Consider the following 23591-nt stretch of genomic DNA (forward strand, 5'->3'; position numbering starts at 1 on the left):
GGCATTTTGGTAATTACACAAGATTGCAAGGGGGATAGTGAACAAGTTCTCTAGATTGGGCTAATTGATTAATTAGATGATCTTGTATAGTTAATTAATTAAATATGACCTATTTTGGGCTTAGATTAAGTGACCCAACCTTGGTGGGTTCAAGTCACTTAAGTCCACTAAGGGAACCTATATATATCCTTTTATGGGTTAAGGTTCCATCACTTTTTGGTTTTTCTCAAGTAAAATAAATTTTCATGAGAAGTTTTTTCCAATGTTATTTTTCTTCATCGTTATTCCTTTTTGGATTATCCACTTGGTTGGATAGATGGTTCTTTAAGCTCTCTCCTCCTAAGAGAAGAAGAACTACACCTATCATTGGTCCTCAAAGTTCTCCCCCTCTAAGAGAATGAGGAAACCTTTTGTATATGGATAGTCTAAGGATAAAGGATAGGAGATCAATTATTTTAGCACACGAGTCCTAGTTTAAGAAGTAAATAACGGATTTGAAAATTTTCATGATAGAGAATTTATTTTAAGAAAAGTTACCAAAATTGCTAAAAGTCTCTCTTTTCAAAAGATTAAGTAAAAGAGGGTGTTCCACAACCTCCATTGTTAAGCTCAGCTTGATTTAGGTTCATCATCGCCGGCAAGGATGAAAATATCGGTAATCACGGATATATCGGTAATTCGATTTTACAGATATATCGGATATATCGGAGATATTTTTGGATATATCGGAGATATATCGGTGGATATTATTGGTAGGCTTAAAATTGTTAAAAACTCATGGAAATGTAAGAAAAACCTCATAATAATATAATTAGAAGTATAATAGACATTTTAAAATTGTTTTATTGAAAAATTTGATATATATATGATATAATTTGCGATATTAGATGTAATTATATCATGTCGATCTATAAGAAATGTTAATTTCGTAATTGTTCTCATTATAAAGTCACATCAAATACTTCATTTCATTAAATAACAATAATTTGTACACATTACATTGCAATGTCCCTTTAGTACCAAAATGAGTTTCGATGTGGTTCAATGGGATTGATAGATGAAGGAACCCCGGCTTGCTGTTGGAGACAATATTGGTACCAAGTCAATGAGCCTCGATAATATTGGTTATAAATTCTAACATGCCATGCATATATCTCTTGAGTCCTGCCTACTGCTTCTACATGGATAGGATACTCAAAGTTCACCCATGTGTTAACGCCAAATCCTTCTTCCATCTGATATGGAATTTGGTATGGCATTTGTCTGGAAGGGGAATAATGTGACATACCATACTCTTCATCTGTTGAACTTGAAGGTTGACCATAACTCATCACATGAGGAGGGTAGACGTTAGCCTCATTCGAGGAGTCACTAAATTGAGTCCCTATACTCATAGATTCAAAACTCCCTGAAAGTAACTCCTCGTTATATGGTTCCATCATTCGTTCTCTTCCTCTATAAGGCCTCCCAATAGCTCCTATGCCTGGACCAGCTCTTCTAGAGCCATGGTCTTCATCCTGTGTGCAGTGTGTGAAATCATTTTCACAAGTAAATTGGTTGATTGGATATTGACTATGTCGACGTTCATCAATATCTCCTCCCCCATTATCACCTCCATCATCAGTTCCACCTCTTGAACCATCGTAACCAGAAGCAGAAGTACCTGCAGCACTAGGTCTACTACTATGGCCAGCACTTGTGGAGTCAATCTCTTGCTGGGAATATGTCGCATGAAGAGAATCATCAGTATCTTTGCTAAAACTTTCAGAGTGAACTTCTTCGGACAACACACGTTCAACATTAACTCCAAATTCTCGAGCATGAGCGGCAATTCGTGGATCAGGATTTCCAACTTCGTCATCCAAGTGTATAGGCCTAACCCACTGGAACAACTGATTATCTTCTTCTTCACCCACCTCGGCTGAAATGTCAAGGAGATCAAGGTAATCTTTTTCAGCAACTCGATCATTTTCTGCCTCCATATCGCGTAACTTTAGCCTCATATTATAGTAACAAAACACTAATTGCTCCAATCGAGAGTAAGCCAAACGATTTCGTTGCTTTGTGTGGATGAGAGCAAACGTGCTCCAATTTCTCTCACATGCAGAAGATGACGCAGTTTGTGAGAGAACTTTGATGGCTAACTTTCTCAATGTAGGTGTTTGATTCCCATACATAAACCACCATTCAGCTGCAACGAATTTGATAATCATATAAATACTTATGTGGCGAACTTACAATAATAATAATCAATTTTTTCCTATAAAGACTCACCAGGCACCATGGTTGACCTTGATGCAATTGCCGCTCGATCACCGAATCCTCTTTTTGCATCTCGAAAAAGTACAAGCTATGTATTCAACATTTAATTTGTTAGTAAACGTTCAAATAAATTGATGAATGAAATTATTGTTTTATTGACAAAAATAACAATTTTTTATTCACCTCATTTCCAAATTGACCAAGCGATTCAGTAGTTGGATCTAATTTTGCAAAAACATCATGGACAGCTTGAAGTAGTTCCGGATCACTACCAACTCCACGCCTATATTGAAATCTTGGATTCAAGAAGTATGCTAGAATAAAATTTAGTAGAGTTAGTATTTTTTTTTAAAGAAACTTAAATACAAAGTAAAAACTTATAAAGATATATAGTATTTAAGTACCTGCTGCATGAAGTGGATGTTTTAGTGTTTTCTGCCAACGATCTTGTATTATTTTGAACATCCAATCTCCAGCTCCTTGACGAATAAGGTTCTCTTTCATCACTTGCATAAGCTCGTACACAAATGGCATTGTGGGAACAACTTCAGAATCCACAAGTCGAAGCACCACGTATAATGGCTCATATAATGAAACTATATTTGTCAATCTGTCCCAATACGTATGGTCAAACAATAATTGCTCCAATTCTCGTCCAAGTTTTGTTCGACTGAGTTTGTGTTGTGCCCATTCATCACTCATAAACAATTTTTTCAAATCAGCCCTTTTTTTTAGAAGACTGTCAAGAGCAATATAATTGGTAGCAAACCTTGTAGCTCCTGGTCGAACAATGTCTCCACCACAATACTTTCTCATTTGTGCTAGTAACCAACCATGATTGTAAATGAAGTTAGTTATCTTGCGAGCATTGTTTATCACCTCGATAACATTGGGTCTTTTACCGATGTCTTCAAAGATTAAGTCGATGCAGTGTGCCGCACACGGAGTCCAATATAAGTTATACTTCTTCATCAATTGTTTCCCTGCTTTCATGAATGCCGACCCATTATCTGTGACAATTTGGACCACATTTTCCTTACCGACTTCTTTGATAATAGTCTTCAAAAGCTCATATATATACTTGTGGTCTTTGATATAGTTCGATGCATCGACTGACTTAAGGAACACCGTGGTCCCTTTAGAATAAACCATGAAATTAATAATACTTAATTTCGTGGGCCCTGTCCATCCATCTGACATTATTGTGCACCCATATGTCTTCCATTTTTCCCTTTGTTGGTTCACATAAGCTTCCATTTCTTTGTACTCCATTTCCAAGTATTTGTTCTTTATTTCATATGGAGATGGAGGTTCGATTCCCATTCCTACACTTCATATGTAAAACATGTCACAAAATACTATACTTACTAAAAGTATAACACAATATAACATTTGATAAATTAGTAATTACCTGCTTGTTGTGCACCAATAATCATATTCTTGAAGTGATGAGACTTTGCTTTTGCGGGTGCGACACTCTCATAAATGAAGAATTTGCTGATTAAGCGTCCCATCGTTTCTTTAATTGCACCACCCTTGAATATATCTTTGATATTTTTTTGTTTTGCTGCAGAAGACTTGTAAAGCGAAGGGGCAATAGGGGGTGAATGATGCGAATGTCGCATACTCTGTGATTTTCGCATCGTCGACGGTATACCAGTAGAAGACTCTCCCGATTTGCGTTTGCTTCCTACAATATTCTCATGTTGTTCACGTTCCCAATTAGATGCTTTCGAGGCACGAACTGCAGATCGATATGCATCTCGCTCATCTGGGTGCATATCTGTCGGATACATATACACATCTTCTTCCTCAGCATCTTCATCATCATCATCTTCGTTTACCAAATGTGTATGATGCGTCCCCATTGTGCCACGTAATTGACTACGAATTTCTTCAATATCAGCATTTTTTTTTGCTTTTGCTTTTTGTTTGTCATGCACCAACAATCGTATCTCTTCTTTCACTTCGGGCGGCACTCTTGGACACTTTTTGGTGTTGTTATGCGGGTCCTTATGCATTAAATGAGACTTGAATCGTGTGATGCCTCCACTTTTCATTACCAACCCACAAAAATTACAAATTGTTGCATTTCGATTACCCTCAATTGGTGAACAATACTTCCAAGCCGGATCTCGCCCTGGCATGGCAGAACCACCTTCACTAGCCATGCTAAATCTATTGCAAGAAAAATACACTTAAATTTAAATCTATGTTAATTTAACTAATTAAATAAATTACCTAAGTTAATTTTCAAAATCTAAATGTAATTTTATGACAAATTTACTAAATATTGAAATTAATCATAATTGAATATGAAAAAAAATCGCGATAATATAAAAAATTGAGCATATTTAATATTCCATATATAGTAGTTCATGTTAATTTAGCTAATTAAATAAATTACCTAAGTTAATTTTTAAAATCTAAATGTAATTTTATGACAAATTTACTAAATTTTGAAATTAATTATAATTGAATATGAAAAAAAAATCGCGATAATATAAAAAATTGAGCATATTTAATATTCCATATATAGTAGTTCATGTTAATTTAGCTAATTAAATAAATTACCTAAGTTAATTTTTAAAATCTAAATGTAATTTTATGACAAATTTACTAAATTTTGAAATTAATTATAATTGAATATGAAAAAAAAATCGCGATAATATAAAAAATTGAGCATATTTAATATTCCATATATAGTAGTTCATGTTAATTTAGCTAATTAAATAAATTACCTAAGTTAATTTTTAAAATCTAAATGTAATTTTATGACAAATTTACTAAATTTTGAAATTAATTATAATTGAATATGAAAAAAAAATCGCGATAATATAAAAAATTGAGCATATTTAATATTCCATATATAGTAGTTCATGTTAATTTAGCTAATTAAATAAATTACCTAAGTTAATTTTTAAAATCTAAATGTAATTTTATGACAAATTTACTAAATTTTGAAATTAATTATAATTGAATATGAAAAAAAAATCGCGATAATATAAAAAATTGAGAATATTTAATATTCCATAATTAACCATGTTAATTAAATTAATTACATAATTTACTATGTTAATTAAATTAATTAAACAATTTAGCTAAGTTAATTAGTTTAATGTAATTCTAAATACGAATTTAAATCACAAATAATCATCTAAAATAAATATATCATAACCTAAATTAATTCAATAAAAATACACAAAATAATTACAATTAAATGTAAACATACTAATTAATTAAAAATACATGAATTAATTATTGCAAACAAAATTAATTATAATTTCAAACAAACATACCTTAAAATGATTGAATAATTGAGCAATCTTGGAAAAAATTGGAGTAGTAAGAGAGGAAATGAAGAATCAAAGCAAAGATGGATGAAATTGATGCAAAATTGGCTATTTATAGATGAAATTTGGGCCAAAATAGCCGTTGGAACCTTAAGTTACCGTTTAAAATTAATTTTGGCCGTTGGATCACAATTTGGAAGCAATCTGGCCGTTGGATCTCTTTGTTAACGTTGGGATTCAAATCTGGGCGTTGGATCAACACGGGCGTGATCTGGGCCGTCAGATCACGCTGGAGAGAGAGGGCCGATTTTCTCAAAAAATCGCCAAAAAATCGGCGATAAATCGCCGATAAATCGGCGATACACGGGATTAATCGGCGATTTTATCAAAAAATCGGCGATTTTTCCTGTGTCGCCGATATATCGGCGATTTATCGCCGATTTTTGGCGATTTTTTGAGAAATATCGGCCGGCCGACTTATCTCCTCCATTTGTCGTGTCGCCACCCGCCGACACGCGATATATCGGCGATATTTCGCCGATTTTTGCCGATTTTTTCCTCCTTGATCGCCGGTGGGTTAGGCCCTAAGAATGAAGGGACATTGACTTTTCTTATAGACAAGGCTTGTCATGTTTGTAAGAGGAGCAACCACTCTTATGGTCGGGTTCCTTACTTGGTGACATTGATAGCTCAAGGGCAATGGTTATACACTTTACATGAGATATAGAGTGATCAAATCACCTACTGCAATCCTACTTTTATAGTCCATTGGCAAAAAAAAAATGTATGTTGATATTGCTTTTAGATACTATTCATGGCTAAAGCAAAGAGATCAATCTAAAAGGGTTTCTAACTAGTAATAAGGTCATGACCTGCCATGTAGGCTTGATTCTTATGATACTAGGATATCTTGCAAAAGGATATACAATTTGAGAGTATTACATTTTTGCTAAACTAATTACCAGTTTGTTGTGTATGCTCAATTAATCAATGCATGGTTTCATTTATATTACAAATGTCATGTCTTATAATCCGATTAATCTCATTCTCACTACTAATAAGTTGATTGAACCAAACTATGTGGATTGGAAAAGGAATCTGGAAATAGTACTCACTTTAGAGAAGCTAAAGTGGGCAACTTAGGAAATTGCTCATTTTACCCCCTAATGAACATTCCACTCAAAAGGAGAATGAGAATTATCATAGTTGATAGAAGGCGACTCAGAAGAATAAGTGTATCATACTTGGGTATTTGGATGAAGCATGTGTCTATCCCAACATCTTATGATATTCTTGCTAGTCTCTATGAGATGTTTGGTGGCAAGGGCAAGCCATCTAGGCAAGTTTCTCTTAAGGCCATTACAGATACTAAGATGTCAGAAGGAACTCCCATTAGAGATCATATGATTTATATAATCAAATTCTTTAATTAAATGGAGATCCTTGGAGTTGAAATCAATGGAATTGACATGGTTATAGAGACCTTATCATATTCTTTCAAGTAATTCAAGCTCAACTATAATATGAATAAGATGGTGATAAGCTTAACCAAACCGATGAGGAAACTCCAGACGATTGAGGGGATTCTCAAGGACCAAAAAGCTGTTTATATGACAGTGAAGGGTTCTTCGGGTTCTTCTAGCTAGAAAATGAAGAACACTATAGAGCCTACCAAGCAAAATGGAAAGTTCAAGGGCAAAATGAAGAAAAAAAAAAAGCAAGGGTTAGGGTAAGTGTTTCTTTTGTGATAAAAAAGGACCATTAGAAGAAGAAATGCCCTAAGTTCTTGAAGAATCAGTCAGACATGCATCATTCTCTTCTAGTTGAATCATGTTTAGTGTTGGATTCTAGTAATTCTTGGTGGATGGATTCCAGAGCCATTGATTATGTTTGTAATTCGTTATAGCGGTTTCAACTAAGGAGAAGGCTTAATGATAGGGATATGTACCAGACACTAGCTTTTGAAGCGAGAGTTGTTGTGCAAGAAATGAGAGATGTTACCCTTATCTTAAATGATAGTTGTCTTCTAGAGTTAAAGGATTGTTTTTATGTTCCTGAGTCCAAAAAGAATTTAATTTTAGTTTCTAGTTTATGTAAATAGAATTATTCATTGGTTTTTATTTTTTTGTCTTTTTTTATTTTTTTTATTTTATAGTGAATAGGTTTTTATTAAGATGAATGATTTATTTATATTTTCATGATCATTGATATATAGTTTTCATTGTGTGACTCCATTATATGTTTTGCCAAGTAATGAGAATTATCATATCTCACATAAAAGCAAGGAACCTAGCATTAATCAAACACAACTTTAACACTTATTCCTAGGTCATATTAATATAAATAAGATCCAAAGACTAGTTAAATCTAGAATTTTACCTCCTTTAATTCTAGTAAATCTTTTAGTCTGTGAATCCTATATATAAGGTAAAATGACTAAGAGGCTCTTTACTACTACTATAGGTGTAGAGGCAAGGAGTATTTAGAGTAAGTGCATATTGATGTGTGTGGGCCTTTTAATGTTCATGCATGGGGAGTGTATGAGTACTTCATCACATTTACGAATGATTACTCCAAGTTTGGATATGTTTACCTAATGCATAAGAAATCTAATGCCTTAGATAAATTATTTGAATTTAAGGTGGAAGTGGAAAATCAAATGGGTAAAGGTATCAAGGCACTTTGATTTGATCGAGGTGGTAAGTATATGTCTACTCAGTTCGATTCTTTTCTCAAAGAGCACAAAATTTTATCCTAGTTGAGTGCACTTGGAACTCCACAATAAAATGGAGCAACAAAAAGAAGAAATTGAACATTGATGGACATGGTGAGATCTATGATGAGTTTCTCATCACTTCCTATATCCTTTTGAGGATATGCCTTGGAGACTACGATGTACATTCTCAACCTAGCGCCTTCTAAGTTGATACCTTTACCTCTTAGAGAAATATGGAAGGGTCACAAACCTAGTTTGCAATGCATTCACATTTGGGGGTGCTTAACACTTGTGCTAAAACCAAAGGTAAACAAGTTGGAAGCAAGGTCTAAGGTATGCCTATTTGTAGAGTATTCAAAAGGAACGAAAAGACATTACTTTTATAGTCAAGTTGATCAGAAAGTATTTGGTAGTATAATGGCCAAATTTTTGGAAGAAGACTATATGATGAGTAATAGGATAACACGTGATATAGATTGGAAGACACTTGAAGACACTCTCACATTAGCAAAATAACACCTTGTGTGCAAGTTGTATAAATCCATTTATAGATTAAAGCAAGCATCTTGCTCATGGAATAGGCATTTTGATCAAGATGTTAAGACTCTTGATTTTGATCAAAATGAAAATGAGCCTTGTATGTACAAGAAGATACATGGAAGCATGGTGGTGTTTTTAGTCTTATATGTTGATGACATTCTACTCATTGGGAATAATGTAGAGTTATCATCATCAGTCAAGATCTGGCTATCTGAGAGTTATTATAATCTCGATACTATTTTGCAATAACATTGGAGTGGTGGCACAATTTAAAGAACTAAGAAACCACCAAAAGGATAAGCACATTGAGAGGAAGTTCACTTGATATGTGATATAGTATTGAGATGAGATGTGGTTGTGCAGAAGATCACTTCTATAGAAAACCTAACGAATCCCTTTACAAAGACTTTGTCTACTAGAGTCTTTGATGGTCATATAGATATCTTACGTGTCAGATGTGTTCCTAACATGCTTTTGGGCTAATGGGAGTTTGTTAGGATTAAGCCCTAGAAAGTATGACATGATATAATAAATAGATATTCATTTATAAATTTATTTATTTATATTTATTGGTTTCCTATTATTATCTCATTTGCATTAATTGGTTATTTGAGCATATACGCCCCACATTACTTGCAATGCACATAACTTGGTGCATCAAGAGTTATACGGAAGATCCAAATCATGGGGTTCCTTGGAAAGTAATGAGTTGCCCACAGTTGGTTCATGGATTTGGGCAATCCATTTGAGATTATAGTGCATTACCTCCTAATTGAAGGGATAACTGATCTTGGTCATTGGGATGGTTTTCCCATGATGAGTGCATTAGTATATGTGATGCACAGTAGACAAAACCTATGATGAATCCTGACATAATGCTATCGATTGTCATGATTCACCAAGCTATTATACTATATGAACTTTCAAACTTGAGAGGATATTAAGTTTGTGCCAAAGTTAACAAGAGACTTTGATCACCTATAGGTGAGATCTTAAGGTAGTTATATATCCTTATGGATTATGTCACTATTGATGGAGGCAGATGACAATAGGTATTCTCAACCATTGCCCTTTATACCTAAGGTCATGGGTTTAATCCCATTCCTCTACAACACCAAGTTATTTTACATTTCATCCTTAAAATACAACCCTACATCGGCCACACACAATATCCAAACTTAGTATTTAACCCAAAGTGTTGCTACAAGACAATTGAAGCACAATGAGATGGACTAGGTTTCAAAGAGTTGGAGCATTATTGTAGTTAGTCGATGGCTTGAATTTTGGAAGCCCAATTCTAAATTTTGAAACTAAAAAAATTAGTGACATGACATAAAAATTGTTGATTTACTATTTTGTCAATATTGCGACATTTTAAACCTTGAACACAAGGAGATGATCTCTATAAATATGTAATCGCCAAAATATACAAGGAGATGATCTCTATAAATATGTAATCACCGAAATATTGCGACATTTTAAGCCTCAAACTCAAGGAGATGATCTCCATAAATATGTAGAGAAAAATCTTGCAAGGGAAATCCCTAAGAGGTAAAAAACAAACACTTTCATTTTTTTCTTAAGAATTCTATCTTCCTCGATTTTAAACCATTAGATTTTCGTTTTAGTTTTGTTATAGTTTAGATTTAAATATGCCCATGGGCATTTTGTACGATACTTAAACGTTAAAGATTTAAACCTAATAAAAAATGAATGTGAAATATAATTTAATTAAAAAATAATATCCATATTAAAATAAAAGTTATAAAACAAATGACAAAAGATGAATAAATAAGAAAAATAAATTAAGACAAATTCATACCGATGACGAATCATAAGTAGGATAATATGATTTTAATTTTTGTTTTACCTTTCATTTAGGCTTAGTCTATCCAACAAGAGGCTGTTTTTGTGAACCAAGCGGTGTTCCATGGCCTCAACCCCAATCTTTAATTCGCCATACGATCAAGTTTAAAAATAATAAAACTAATTTGAGAAATATCTAAATCTTGCTTTTGCACTAAATTTGAGAATTTGATTAATTTCCTTGAAATTAATCAACACCACAATGTCAAAACATTTCAATTTTCTTGAGATCAACACAAATCTAAGGAGACTGCAAAGCTTATTCCACAATGATGTCAAGGCCTTATGCCAACATCAATTATTTCAAGTCTCAGCCAGGTGACTACTGACCCAATAAGTTCAAAACAACATTGTTCCCACGAGACTCAAGTCTAAATATTGTTCAGCCTCTAACCATCTATAGAAGAAGGCCATTAAAATACAGCACAATCACATACATAATATTATTGTAAGTAAATGACTTCTGCTTTTGGTGAAGCTCGACGAAATCGCATCAGCTCTTTCCACATTTTGCGCTCATCTTCACCCACTGTATCTTCGCTGCGTAAAACTTCCATTTCCTCAAGTGAAGGTGAACTTGCCAATATAAACTTTATAAACTCTAGTTCAGGCTCAAAATTGGAAATTTCTTCCATCTTCACCTTCTGGAGTCGCTTTAAAGAGTGGTGCGACAAGTTTTGTGTTCCAAAATACTCTACAACCGCATCCCTGGCAATATCTCCAGCATATGCCTACAAAGGGACAATGGAACCACATCATTCTATAGCTTCCAAATATGATATACAACGCATAGAAAACCAAATAAGTAAATAAATAATTGCTGTAACTGACCACGACTCTAAGTTCTTCTAAGTTAGGGGAACTTGTAATCAAGCAAAGAGAACATAAGATCTCATCCAAATTGCTGAAATCCATCTCATCTAAATGAAGAACCTTGAGATTGTTGAACAGGATTGGAAGCCTCTTTGGCACATTGCCCAATGCCAAGAACTAGACCAAATGTCAAAAACAGGATATAAGAAACATGGATTGCTAAGCACGTGAATTGAATAAATACCATTATGCTATTTTACCTCCAGAAAGTAACCCTCCAGATACAGCTTCTCAACAGCAGGTAGAGAACGGCCAATCTTGATCAAATTAGAGGATTGATGTTTTACATTTTTATTCACACGACACAAAGCAACGGTAACTTCTGCAAGGAGTAGTGTATTTTTGAAACAAATAGATCCAAAATCACCAGTAAACGAGAAACTTTTGAGATTAGGAGCACTAATTTCAAGCGAGTCATATGGGATGTAGCCGGATACTGTCAACTGTTCAAGTAATGGGCAACTGGAGATTAGACTACCAAATGTTTCAGCATCCATGAGTATGTCTTCAAGCTGGAGGCTAATAAGCTTACTAAATCCTTTGAATCTAGGTGGAGGCCTAAATGCACAACCACGAAGTTTCAAATGCCTGAGATGTAGAAAGGTAAAAAAATAAGAAGGCAATTTATAGTGCTCAGTCTTTGCACGGGAAAGGGTGAATTCTTGAATATCATGGTTTGATAGGAAATTTATCCAATGATCGATATCAGAATAACTTTCCAATTCATCAACTTCCAGAACAAACTTAACTATGGGTCCTTTGTGAAGTAATAGGACTTGATACACAGCTGACACAAGTTCATTTTTGGCTGATTGTTGTCTTCCCAACAATTTTTTTCCCAATGCATTGTCAATTACAAGATGTGGAAGCGTTAACCATTTGTACCTCCACTTTTTCGACAAAATACTTGTTCCCACTGCATCACATATGGGCAAGCGCATTAGGATGTTCTCTATTATATTGTTTGGAAGGTCACTGATTATATCTAGAGGACCACATGGCCTCTTCATTATGATGATAACTGAGTCTCCTGTGAATCAGAAGTAACAGCAGTAATCAAATAAAACTATTAAAACAAACTCTTATCATTTTTATTACAACAAAAACTCAGAAGAAACTAGACGTGAAAGAAAAATAATAAATAAAATGATCAAAACAAACTCTTATCATTTTTACTATAACAAAAACTCAGAAGAAATTAGGCATGAAAGAAAAATAAGCCATGGTACAATTATCACTATCCTCAAGTACATGGGTGCTCACAAGATTTTAGAATGTTCACAGCAAGAATTTTTCATACTATCTTTCATTTCAAGCAAACACTATTATTATTCTTAAGCTTTATCAAGCCTAGTAGTAAGCCTACTAGGGGCGTGACAGATCTTTTGTAACATAAACACAAAACCTGACATTCAGGTTTCACAAATTTTACAACCCTAGATACAAATACCTCAAAACTCATGCAAAGAAGTTGTGAAGAAAAATTTAACTAGCACAAACACAATTGGTTACAGTAACTTCTGAGGAATCCCTTTTAATATGGCAAATGTAAGTGCTGATTCAATTGAATATTTGATAACAAAAAAGGGCAGAAAATGAAGAAGTCTAGACTGTTTACTATATAAATTGTCATTTAAATCCTATAATCAATTTGAGCAAGAAGTGACTTTTTTGCTCATCTTCATGTATTAGCAACAATAAAGGGCCATTTCGATAAAAGCAGCTGTCCTCAATACTTGCTTCAAGTCTCATAAACCAAAAAGGTTCTACATCTTATAAGTCTAGTGCAGAAGTTATTTTTTATTTTCCACATAGGAATAAACCTTGTCCTTGCTGCAGCATTTTTCTTTTTTGGTATATTTTTCTTCATTTTTTCAGATTCCATGTGAACAAGATTGTCTTTCAACATTTTTTATCCTATTTTAGTGGTTCACCTTCTACAATTTGTCCCTTTTCGTTTACCGTTCATTTATTATGCCTCTATGTTCTTTTAATGCTTAACTAGATTAAGATTCATTAATAAAGTGCCATCCTTCAGTAATACTTCCAGTTAAATATTTAGAAGGTTATAATTCTTGACACCTTAAAATGGTGAATGCAAGGGGATAAAAAATTACACAGAAAAAAAATCTACCCTTAGATTAAAATAATAAATAAACATGGTTTGGTGTATTAGAACTTATAAAGCAAGAAATTAGAGAAAGAATGTGGTTTACATGCGCAAAGGAAAATTTTCATCTTCATTGAAGACCCTCTGCTTGTGGCTGACTTTGTTATTTTATACTAGAATTTCTTAGGATAGGAACAAGCTTTGCAGATTCCTAATAGAGCCTTGCCATTCACGCCTATTCAAAGAGCATGCAAAACCTCTACATAGAGAAAGAACTAGAATTTAGTGGGAACAGGAACAAAATAATCCTAGGATTAGGTGGGATCGCAAACGAAATTATCTCCCCTGGCTTAACTAAATGTTGTTACATGTTCAAACCTGAACCAAGGAAAGGGAGAAAGCACAATGCAGCATGATTAGGTAGCAAAGCACTTTCCCTTTTCATCTGCACTTTCAGATTTAGCTGGTAATGAAGATGGATCACATAATATTAGAACCTCACAAATAAACCTAAATAAGGTAGACCATCATTCCATCCTTAAAAGAAGCCTACCATATAAATGCTTTGTTTGTTGTTATTAAAAACTATTTGTCACCCTCATCATTTCCAACATTTTTGTTCTTCTTCCTTCTTTTTTCTAGGTCTTTTTCACCTTCTTCGCTTTCCTTTTGCTCCGATACAAGGTACTGATAAGTGGGAAAAAAAAATTAAATCACTAATTTCAATTTGTGTGAATTTTAATATGGTGGTCATAAGATTTCATGATATCTCTTTTTTGTACTTCTCAATGAGCAAAGAGAGCTAGTGAAGAGAAACAAAATTTGATATAAAAAATGTGGAAAAAGGTTATAGAAATAGAATCTGGGTTTCTAAGAATTGAAACGCAATTATCTTGTTCATATTCCAGGTAGAATAGCAACAGCAAGAATGAGGTTAAGATGTGCAAAGGAAATTTTATCTCCATAGGAAAGCTTCCTCTTGTACCTCTCTTTCTTTATTTGCAGTAGAATTTCCCTAGATCAGGATATTAATGAAGCTTCAGAATGGATAGCACAAACCTAAAAAAATCTTTCTCACAGGCACCCCACACACAGCATGCAAAACCTGTCCATATAGCATGACCTCGGATTTGGATATCATAAACGAAATTATCTTCCTAAGAAGAATCAAATGGATCTGTATATTCAAATTTGAACAGAGGAAAGTGAAAAGGCCTCTGCAGCATGGTTAGGTACCCAAGCATTTTCCTATTTCATCAACAATATTGCCTTTTCCTAGCAGTGAGTACGGATCACAGAAAATTTGATGGGGACTATCAATTACAAGGATGAGAATATATAGAATAAGAAAATTCCTACACATCAACCTCAACAAGGTAGATTGTTACCTCCATAACCAAAAGAATGCCACCAAATGCTATACAAGTTTGTTATGATAGACTTCTGCACATAACCTTGAGGGGACTGAAAATGTTCTAAACGGCATGACTTAAAATTAAATCATTAATTTTAATCAGTAGGGATTTCAATGTGGTGGCTGTAAGATTCCAAGGTATCTCTTTCTTACCTCTCAGCAAACAAACAAACACCAGCAAAAAGAATGAAATGATATGGAAGAAAAGAAAAACCATAGAGAGAGAATTGGGTTTCTCAGAATTGATACCCAATCTTACTTATTTTCCAGATAAATTAACAACAATTCGGAAGACTCCTTGTTATACCAGAATTGACCAATTTTCCTAAAAATTCCAGGTTGATACATCTATGAAGTATCATACAGCTTAACCCTCTACTTTCTAATTTATCATTTCTCTCACACCACTCTCTGCAAATCCTTAAAAATTATACTAGAAACAGCTAGAAGAGATCAAAAGACCACCCATCTCCTGAAATAAATGTTCATTACTGGTGTGTAAAGAAAAAAACAAACGTCTAAATTCATAAACCCTACAAATGCAGACGATCAAAATACTAGAACACACCAGCAGCAAAAGAAAGGCCAAACCCACAAAGCCAACACATCAAAAGCAACTAATAGCACAAAGAATCGAGCCCAATAATGAAAATCAATTTGCATAATTAAATTTTCATATGCCGAAGACACATAAGTTCTTAAGAATCGCTATCTTCTCCACTACCATCTACTTATTAGTACGTTTATATCGAAGGAAGCATCAAACAATGTTATTTTCTTATATTTTCTAGAGCATTCTCAGCTAACAAACGATCCGGTAACATAAATTTTTATTTTTCACAGAAAAGAGAAGAAATTAAAATGCAGAAAATTACCTGTTTCATGGAGTGAAGAAGAGGCACTGTGCCGCAATGCGAACGGGGTTCTCTGTTACCCGGACAATAATCCTAATTTTTAAGATTAGGACTTTTATCTAAATGCTAAGATATCGTAATGGGTCTACTTGTAATAACAAATCTAAACCGTTGAATATGTATGGTGAAATCTACCCTATTAAAATTAGGGTACAAACGAACGATGTCTAAATATAAGGCATGGACAAATAAGATTAAGGTATAAATGATAAAATTGAAAATATATACGTGGCTATTTAATATATATATATATATATATATAATTAATTTAAATTATTTTTTATTTTTTATTTTTTATATATATTTATTAAGAATTATTATCTTTTATGTTATATTTTATATTTTTATTTTACTTCTTATCATTCCCTCTTATTTTATTATTTATTAATTAAAAAAATTACATCCAATTATCAATCATATTTTATAAATTTGGAACGGGTATGATCTATTAACTTTTATTTCAGTTGTGAAAAATCAAACAATAAATAAAAATAATTTCAAACATCATAATTGATCTTTTCATCTTACTAAATTGTCTCTTAAATATTCTCGTCCCATTGAATTATATAATACGTGAATATATTACTTTTATTTTATGTTATGATATTATTTATTTTATATCAATACTACCATTGTAATGGAATATTTTAAAAAATAATAATAATTTTATGCATAAAAATATAGGATTTTTATATAAATGCTAAGGTATTGAAGTAGTGGCTACATAATAACAAATATAAACCATTGAATATATATAGTGAAATTTAACCCGTTGAAATTGGGATATAAATGAATACAGTTAAGATCCAAGGACACAAATAAATGAGATTAAAGTATAAATAATAAAATTTGAAAATATATAGGTGGCTATCTAACCAAGGTAACTAAAAAATAACAAATCTAAACCATTGAATATATAGTGAAATGTAACCGATTGAAATGAGGGTATGAATAAATACGGTTAAGATATAAAAACACAAACTAATGAGAGTCATGTATAAACAATAAAATTTGAAAATATATACGTGGCTATTTAGCTAATTTATTTAATAAATTTCAAATATATATATATAATTTAATTTATTTTTTATTTTTATTTTTTTTAGAAGTTGAATACTTATTTATCTAGGTTAATGTTAATAATCATTATCTATTAGGTTTTATTTCAATAGTGAAAAATCAAACAATAAATATAAAGAAATTCAAACCGAACTAATCTTTTTATCTTACTAAATTATCTCTTAAATATCCTCATCCCGTTATATATATGTTACTTTTATTTTATGCTATGATATTATTTATTTCATCTCAATACCACCATTGTAAAGGAATTTTTCTTTTTTTCTTTTTCTTTTTTAATAAAATAATTTTATACATAGAAATCCATCTTTTCAAAAAACATGAATATCATTTTTTCAAAAAAAGATTTTTAGTAAAACCATAATTTATAAATTTATACTAAAATTGTATTTTTAAATGATGATTTTGAAAAATATTATATTTTTTAAAATAGATACACAACTTTTTTTTAAATAAAATTTTCTTAAAAAATACACATAGTTGTGAAAACAACTCTCCATTAAAGTATGGGATTTAAAGACACTTTTATCCTTCTCATTAAATTGTCTCCACTAAATTGTCTCTTAAAAATGTTCTTCTCATTAAATTATTTTATACTTCTACATATCCTTTTATCGGCTACTCTTATTTTCGACTACGATATTACCTATTTTCTATTCTCACCATTTTATTTGTTACTTTTATTTTGTACTATGATATAACTTATTTCATGTTATAACCTATTTTCCATCACCACCATTTTAGCAAAGGGATATTTTATTTAAATAATATTATTTTTAAAAACAACTCTTTAATGTTGGTGGTGCCTTTTTCATGTCATCCTTGAGAATTTTATTCTCTTTCAATTTTCATATTATTTTTTTCAATATGTACATATCATCTCTAAATATTTCACTTTTAAATAATAAATTTATTATATAAAAACTAAAATTAACATATTCATTTATTTTTTATGGTTATGTAAATTTTTATTTAATCACTATTTCAACTAAACTATTTAGTGATGATGAAGATTTGGTTTTATTATTTTAAATGCATGAAAATTTTGTAAAATATTTTTTAATATGTTTAATTAAATAATTTAAATTAGATTTGAGAGTTTTCTATAGTATATTCATTATTGAAAAATATTAATTTGAGATAAATTCTTTTCTTTAAACAATTTAAATTAATTAAAATAATATATAAAATGACATAATATAGGTCTAATTTAATTAAGAATATGATATTAATCAATCAATAATATTTACAAATATCAAATATATTATCCAATAATATTTGATTATATAAATAAATTAAAATTTATTATAGCTATTTTAAAGGTGTAGATTTCAATGTTTGAAAATTAATATTCATAATTAGGTTGTGTTTGGTTTGAACAATATTTTTTAGTTTTAATTTTCGTATCAACTTTCTTTTTTTTGTTTTTGTTTTGTTTTTTTTTTTTATATACGATTTGATTAAGAAAAGTAAAAATTGTTTTCTAATAGATAAAATTTGTAAAATCTTGTTTGGTTTTAAGCTAAAAGATTATGAAAAAAATATAATTAAAATTTTATATAATTTACATATCATGTTTTGAGATCTATTATTTATATCATGCTATTATAATAATAATTGTATTGTTATATATTGTTAATAAAATTTTCTAATGTATTTACAATTAATTGAATAAAGTATTTTAATATAAAATAATATTCATTTATGATACTTTGGTCTAATAAATGAATAAAATATTTATAAGATATATATATATATATATATATATATATATATATATATATATATATATATAATATTTTATTTATATTAATATTTCTTTATACCAATAAAATTTATTTTATATTAGTGGCACAAAATTTACCATATTGGTTTCAACTTTTTAAAAAGTTGTTTTTTGTTTTTTAAATAAAATTTTAAAAATACCAAACTGAAGGTTTTAGTTTTTCCATTTTTGAGCTCAGTTTTTTAGAAAATGAAAATGAAAAAAAAAAAAAATCATCCACACATATTTTCAAACTTGATTTTTGTTTTCTTTGAAAATAAAAAAATAAAAAAATTTAATTTCTTATAATTAGTAATAACTTTTTAAAGATACATTTCAAAAGTGATTATGAAGGTTTCATTTGAATTTGATATATTAATTTAAATTAAATTTGGAAGTTATGTATAATTTAAAAAGGTAGCTTTTTAAAGAATATTTAAATTATATAATTTAAAAATATTTTATATTTGATTAAAATAATATATAAATACACAAAATGACATTAATAACTATCATATAATTACCTTCACTATAACAAAAATAATTAAAATTTCTTTGAAAATTAAACATATCTTCAAAAAAAAAAAAAAAATCTTAAAATAAGTTTTTCCTTTGATGTTGTTATTTTTTAGATGAAATAAAAAGAGGGGTTTAGAATTGATTGAAATATTTTACAAAGGGTAGTTTTGTACACTCTTATACACTTAGTACATTTTCCTTGTACAGTTAGTGTAATACTCTTGTACAGTGGCGCAAATTCTATATCCCTCCTAAATTATGTGTCCACATATGTGTGTTAACCATGTTTTCAATGGTTTGGTTGAGAAAATGGTAGATGACTTAGGGTCAAAAAATTTTTCCCAAACATCATTATTGGGGAAAGTATTGAAATTTTCATATGGGAGTTCAATAAAGTGCATGACATGGGTGTGCAATTTGTGGATGACAAGGAAAATAAAAAAGTGGTTTAGAATCGATTGAAATTTTCAGAAAGAGTAACCTTGTACACCCTTATACACTTAGTACATTTTCCTTATATAGTTAGTATAATATTATTGTATAGTGGTGCAAATTCCATATTTCTTCTAAGTTATGTGTCCACGTAGGTGTATTAATCATGTTTCTAATAGTTCGGTTGAGAAAATGGTGGATGACTAAGGGTCAAATTTTTTTCCTCAAACATCATTAATTGGGAAAAGTATTGAAATTTTCATATGGGAGTTAAATAAAATGCATGACATGGGTATGCAATCCATGGGTGATAAGGAAAATAAAAGAGTCGTTCAGAATCGATTGAAATATTTCACAAATGATAGCCTTATACACCCCCTTGTACACTTAGTACATTTCCCTTGTACAATTAGTGTAATACTTTTGTACAGTGGCACAAATTCCATATCTTTGTAATGAATGTGTGCCTATGGGTGTATTAAATTTGATTTGAGTAGTTTAGTTGAGAAAATGACAGAAAACTTAAATCCTTTTTTTTTTTGTGAACATATTATATTTTTGTGAAAAAATACACAATTGGCCAATTCCTTTGTTTAATTGTGAACATATTATATTTTCATATTATTATTAAAATAACTAATGAAAAAAAAGAACAATCAATAAATGAAATTTAATTATTTTTATTATTTTCATATAAAAAAATAGTATCAAACAAGGTTTTTGATTTTCATTTTTAAAAATAGTTTTCATTTTTTAATTAAGCTTATTTAAAAAAAAGAGACAATTAGAAAATAAAATTACTTTAAAAAAATAAATAAAAACTAGAAAATATTTTGAAACTAAACTCAAACATAATCTATATAATTTTTAACTACTTGTTTTCATCTAAAATGAGTAAATATATCATTCAACCCTTTTATATAAGAAAAATTCAATTTCTACTATATTGTGCACTAATATAATCTATTTCTAAAATTAGGTTATACGAAAACATTTTAGTTGGATATTAAAATAAAACTCTTCATCCATCATCTTTTTCTCTTTTTCTTATTTTGATAAAATTTCAATTAATTCAAATCATTAAAAAGAAAAATCCTTAGCAAACAAATTGCAACATTTCATATAACTTATTACCAAAAGTCATGTTCAAAAAGTTATTAAAATAAGGAAGAAAGAAGATTAAAAGAAAATTTAAACTATTTATTTTAGAAGATTACCTTTTTTAGTTGGCAAAAATTATGCTTAACGTTGGAAAGTGAAAAAGTTTGGAATGTTGTTGATTTGGTTAGTCTTTATCTAAAGTGTTTAATAGAGAAGGTACAGTAGACCAACAAATGTTATCAAGCTGAAATTGGAATATGATAGAAGTGAAAATGAGGCTAGTGAGAACAATGCATGAGTCATGTATTCCATATTAATGTAATTAGCATGGATGAATTCTAAAGCATTACTACATGCACTTTAGCTAAGAAGGCTTAGGACATTATTTAATTTACCTATGAAGGAACTAAAATCATTAAAGTTTCCAAGCTTCAAATGTTGACATCTAAGTTTGAGATCATTAGGATGGATAATCATGAGACTTTAGGAAAATTTTATGCAAAATTGATTGATATTGTGAATTTTTACTTTAATCTTGATGAACCTATCCAAGCTATAAAAATTTTGAGATCTCTCTTGGAGAGAAATAGAGAAAAGTGACTATAATTGGAGAGTCTAAGAATGTGGATTCCTTGAAGATAAATGAACATGTAGGTTATGTTCAATCTTTTGAAATGACTCTTAGATTAGATAGTATAGATAGGGGAATTGGTTTAAATACTATTAAAAGAAGGGTCCCTAAGTTCTGAAAGTGAGGATGGTGTGAAAATGTTAAAGAGTGAGCTTACCATATTTGCTAGAAAAAAAAATAAAAATTCAAGAAGTATATGAAATTTAGAAATTCCATGCAATCAAATGATGGTAAAAAAAGGGAGAAACTCAATTGAAAAAAAAAAGTTTGCGATTGAATTTTAAATGTAGGGGGAAGGGTCACTTTGCATTTGAATGTCTCTCAAAGAAAAGAATGCAAAAAAGGTCATCAAGTCACTTGGAATGAATTGGAGTCTAATCAAACAAGCGAATGAATCAAATGAATGTAATGAATGCACTAACTTCATCACCTTTGTGGTAAGTGCTAATGAAGAACCTCTCTTAAAAGAAGTTTCAAATGAGTTCAGTGAGTAAAGTGACTTTAATGATGATGACATGAGTTTTGACATGGCTTATGAGATGTTGTATCAGGAGTGCTTAAGTCTTAAATAGAAATAAGTCAAATGAAATAATTCCAAAAAGAGTTTAAACAATGAGATTGATGTTTTAAAGGATGAAAAGAAATGTTTGCATGACAAAAGTGCTTTCTTTGAAAATAAACACTTTGACATAAAGAAAAAGTGTGATAAATTAAAGAGTGAAAATCAAATGTTTAAAAATGAGTCAATTCTTAGGAAGGAAGAGTTGCATTCATGCTCCAAAAGACTTAATGATTTGATTCATTCAGGGCTTAAATCCTTTGATGAAAGGGGCTTTGGATTCATTAATCGAAATGATACTCTAAGTATTGATAAACAAGTTTTAGGAAGCAATATGGAAAATTAACTCCTAAGAAAACTCATTCTCAAATGACGTTTCATTCTACTCATTGCGAAAAATATGAGAGACACTTTTGATAGTTGTTATATAAGATTGTTTGATAATTTTCAAAGGATGTTGACTGATTTGTGTGTAAAACGTATAGTTTGGGAAGCTTAATTGGCTATATATTTGGGATGTTTGCACACAATTCAACTACTTTATCTTATAATTCTGCTTAGTTTTTTTGTTTGGAATTAATGTTGGAAGTTAGTGAGATTTTATGCAGAACTATGAAAAATTAAATATAATTAAAATTAGTAAAGAAATTTATATATTTTAAAATTATTTAATTTTCATATAAATGAGGAAAAATGATAGTTACAGTTTGGATATATTTCTTAATTTTTTTTATATGAGAATTATCTATTAAAATTTCGTTATATTTTGAATATATTTTTTTTGGGAAATTTATAATTTGAGATAGTAAAAATATTGGATATCTCAATTTATTTAAATAATTTTAAAAATCATTACATTTTTAAGAACTTTTGTATCTCATATAAAAAAAATATTAATATTTTTTATTTTTAAAATTTATGACAAAAAGTATAATTAGATAGATATTAAGTTAGGGGTGCAACTTGGGCAGAATACGGACTCAACTTGTAGACTTGGACAATCATTTTCAGTACTCGGGTTGGGCAAAAATTAGGTTTTTTTTTCCCGAACTTAATCAGGGCTGGGTTTAGGTCGAGGTTCAAACAACCTAAGCCTAACTTGTTAATGTTTTTATAATATTTATAATGTTGTGAAACAATTGCCAATAAGAGGGCACTTCCCTAGTACTTGTGATGTTCATAAGGATTTTAAAACGAAAAAACAGGGGGAAAATTAAACTCCTTGATCCTTAAAGTAGCAGCTGAAATATCAAATGAAATCTACAAAATAAAGGCTTCTATTTCTTACTGATGTAGCAGACAATTCAACAAAAACTTCAGGAAAATATTTTTCAGGTACAATTCTGATTGATCAACATCATCAAAGATTGTTTTATTCCTTCACTTCCAAATACATCAAGATACGCATGGTCGGCTCGTAAGCCATACTTCTCTCTCTCCTCTTGTAATCTCCTAGTCAACTATTCAATATGTCCTTAATTTAGAGAATTGCTTTATGCAAACTTTCAATCTTGTC

At 30.4% G+C, this 23591-nt stretch overlaps 3 protein-coding genes across 5 annotated transcripts in view; all 3 read right to left on the reverse strand.

Annotated features, from left to right (window-relative positions):
- LOC100259768 (choline/ethanolaminephosphotransferase 1) overlaps positions 1 to 6872 on the reverse strand; it is a 104344-nt gene extending 97472 nt beyond the window's left edge. Inside the window, exon 1 of the mRNA XM_059737720.1 lies at positions 6866 to 6872. Within this exon, the coding sequence (XP_059593703.1) occupies positions 6866 to 6867 (2 nt within the window). The 5' untranslated portion in view covers positions 6868 to 6872. The remainder of the gene's footprint in view (positions 1 to 6865) is intronic.
- Positions 950 to 3574, reverse strand: LOC100853850 (uncharacterized). Its single transcript, XM_019220950.2, has 4 exons — positions 2667 to 3574; positions 2446 to 2576; positions 2275 to 2350; positions 950 to 2191 (listed from the first exon to the last, which is right to left on the reverse strand). Exons 1-4 carry the CDS (start codon positions 3532 to 3534, stop codon positions 1014 to 1016), a joined length of 2253 nt encoding a protein of 750 aa, XP_019076495.2. The 5' UTR covers positions 3535 to 3574; the 3' UTR covers positions 950 to 1013.
- Positions 6873 to 10882: 4010 nt separating the features above from the next.
- LOC100266775 (F-box/FBD/LRR-repeat protein At1g13570) lies at positions 10883 to 16064 on the reverse strand. 3 transcript variants are annotated; one of them, XM_019221384.2, is made up of 4 exons: positions 15950 to 16064; positions 11751 to 12580; positions 11509 to 11667; positions 10883 to 11408 (listed from the first exon to the last, which is right to left on the reverse strand). In XM_019221384.2, exons 2-4 carry the CDS (start codon positions 12558 to 12560, stop codon positions 11121 to 11123), a joined length of 1257 nt encoding a protein of 418 aa, XP_019076929.1. In that variant the 5' UTR covers positions 12561 to 12580; positions 15950 to 16064; the 3' UTR covers positions 10883 to 11120. The 3 variants fall into 3 exon arrangements, with proteins under 3 accessions (XP_019076929.1, XP_010656367.2, XP_019076930.1); XM_010658065.3 differs by having other exon boundaries at positions 11751 to 12466; positions 15950 to 16036; XM_019221385.2 differs by having other exon boundaries at positions 11751 to 12138; positions 15950 to 16035.
- Positions 16065 to 23591: the final 7527 nt, after the last annotated feature.

The sequence above is a fragment of the Vitis vinifera genome, chromosome 1, assembly GCF_030704535.1.
Source record: "Vitis vinifera cultivar Pinot Noir 40024 chromosome 1, ASM3070453v1".
Taxonomy (NCBI): Eukaryota; Viridiplantae; Streptophyta; class Magnoliopsida; order Vitales; family Vitaceae; genus Vitis; species Vitis vinifera.

Excerpts from the sequence above, each read along its gene's own strand:
- LOC100853850 (XM_019220950.2), bottom strand. The coding sequence starts at position 3,534 with ATGGAGTACAAAGAAATGGAAGCTTATGTGAACCAACAAAGGGAAAAA. Across the intron at positions 2,351-2,445 it reads TTGGTCAATTTGGAAATGAG|CTTGTACTTTTTCGAGATGC; the intron begins GTGAATAAAAAA and ends TTGAATACATAG. Across the intron at positions 2,192-2,274 it reads AAGGTCAACCATGGTGCCTG|CTGAATGGTGGTTTATGTAT; the intron begins GTGAGTCTTTAT and ends AATTCGTTGCAG.
- LOC100266775 (XM_019221384.2), bottom strand. The coding sequence starts at position 12,560 with ATGAAGAGGCCATGTGGTCCTCTAGATATAATCAGTGACCTTCCAAAC. Across the intron at positions 11,668-11,750 it reads TGGAGGGTTACTTTCTGGAG|TTCTTGGCATTGGGCAATGT; the intron begins GTAAAATAGCAT and ends CATTTGGTCTAG. Across the intron at positions 11,409-11,508 it reads TAGAAGAACTTAGAGTCGTG|GCATATGCTGGAGATATTGC; the intron begins GTCAGTTACAGC and ends GTCCCTTTGTAG.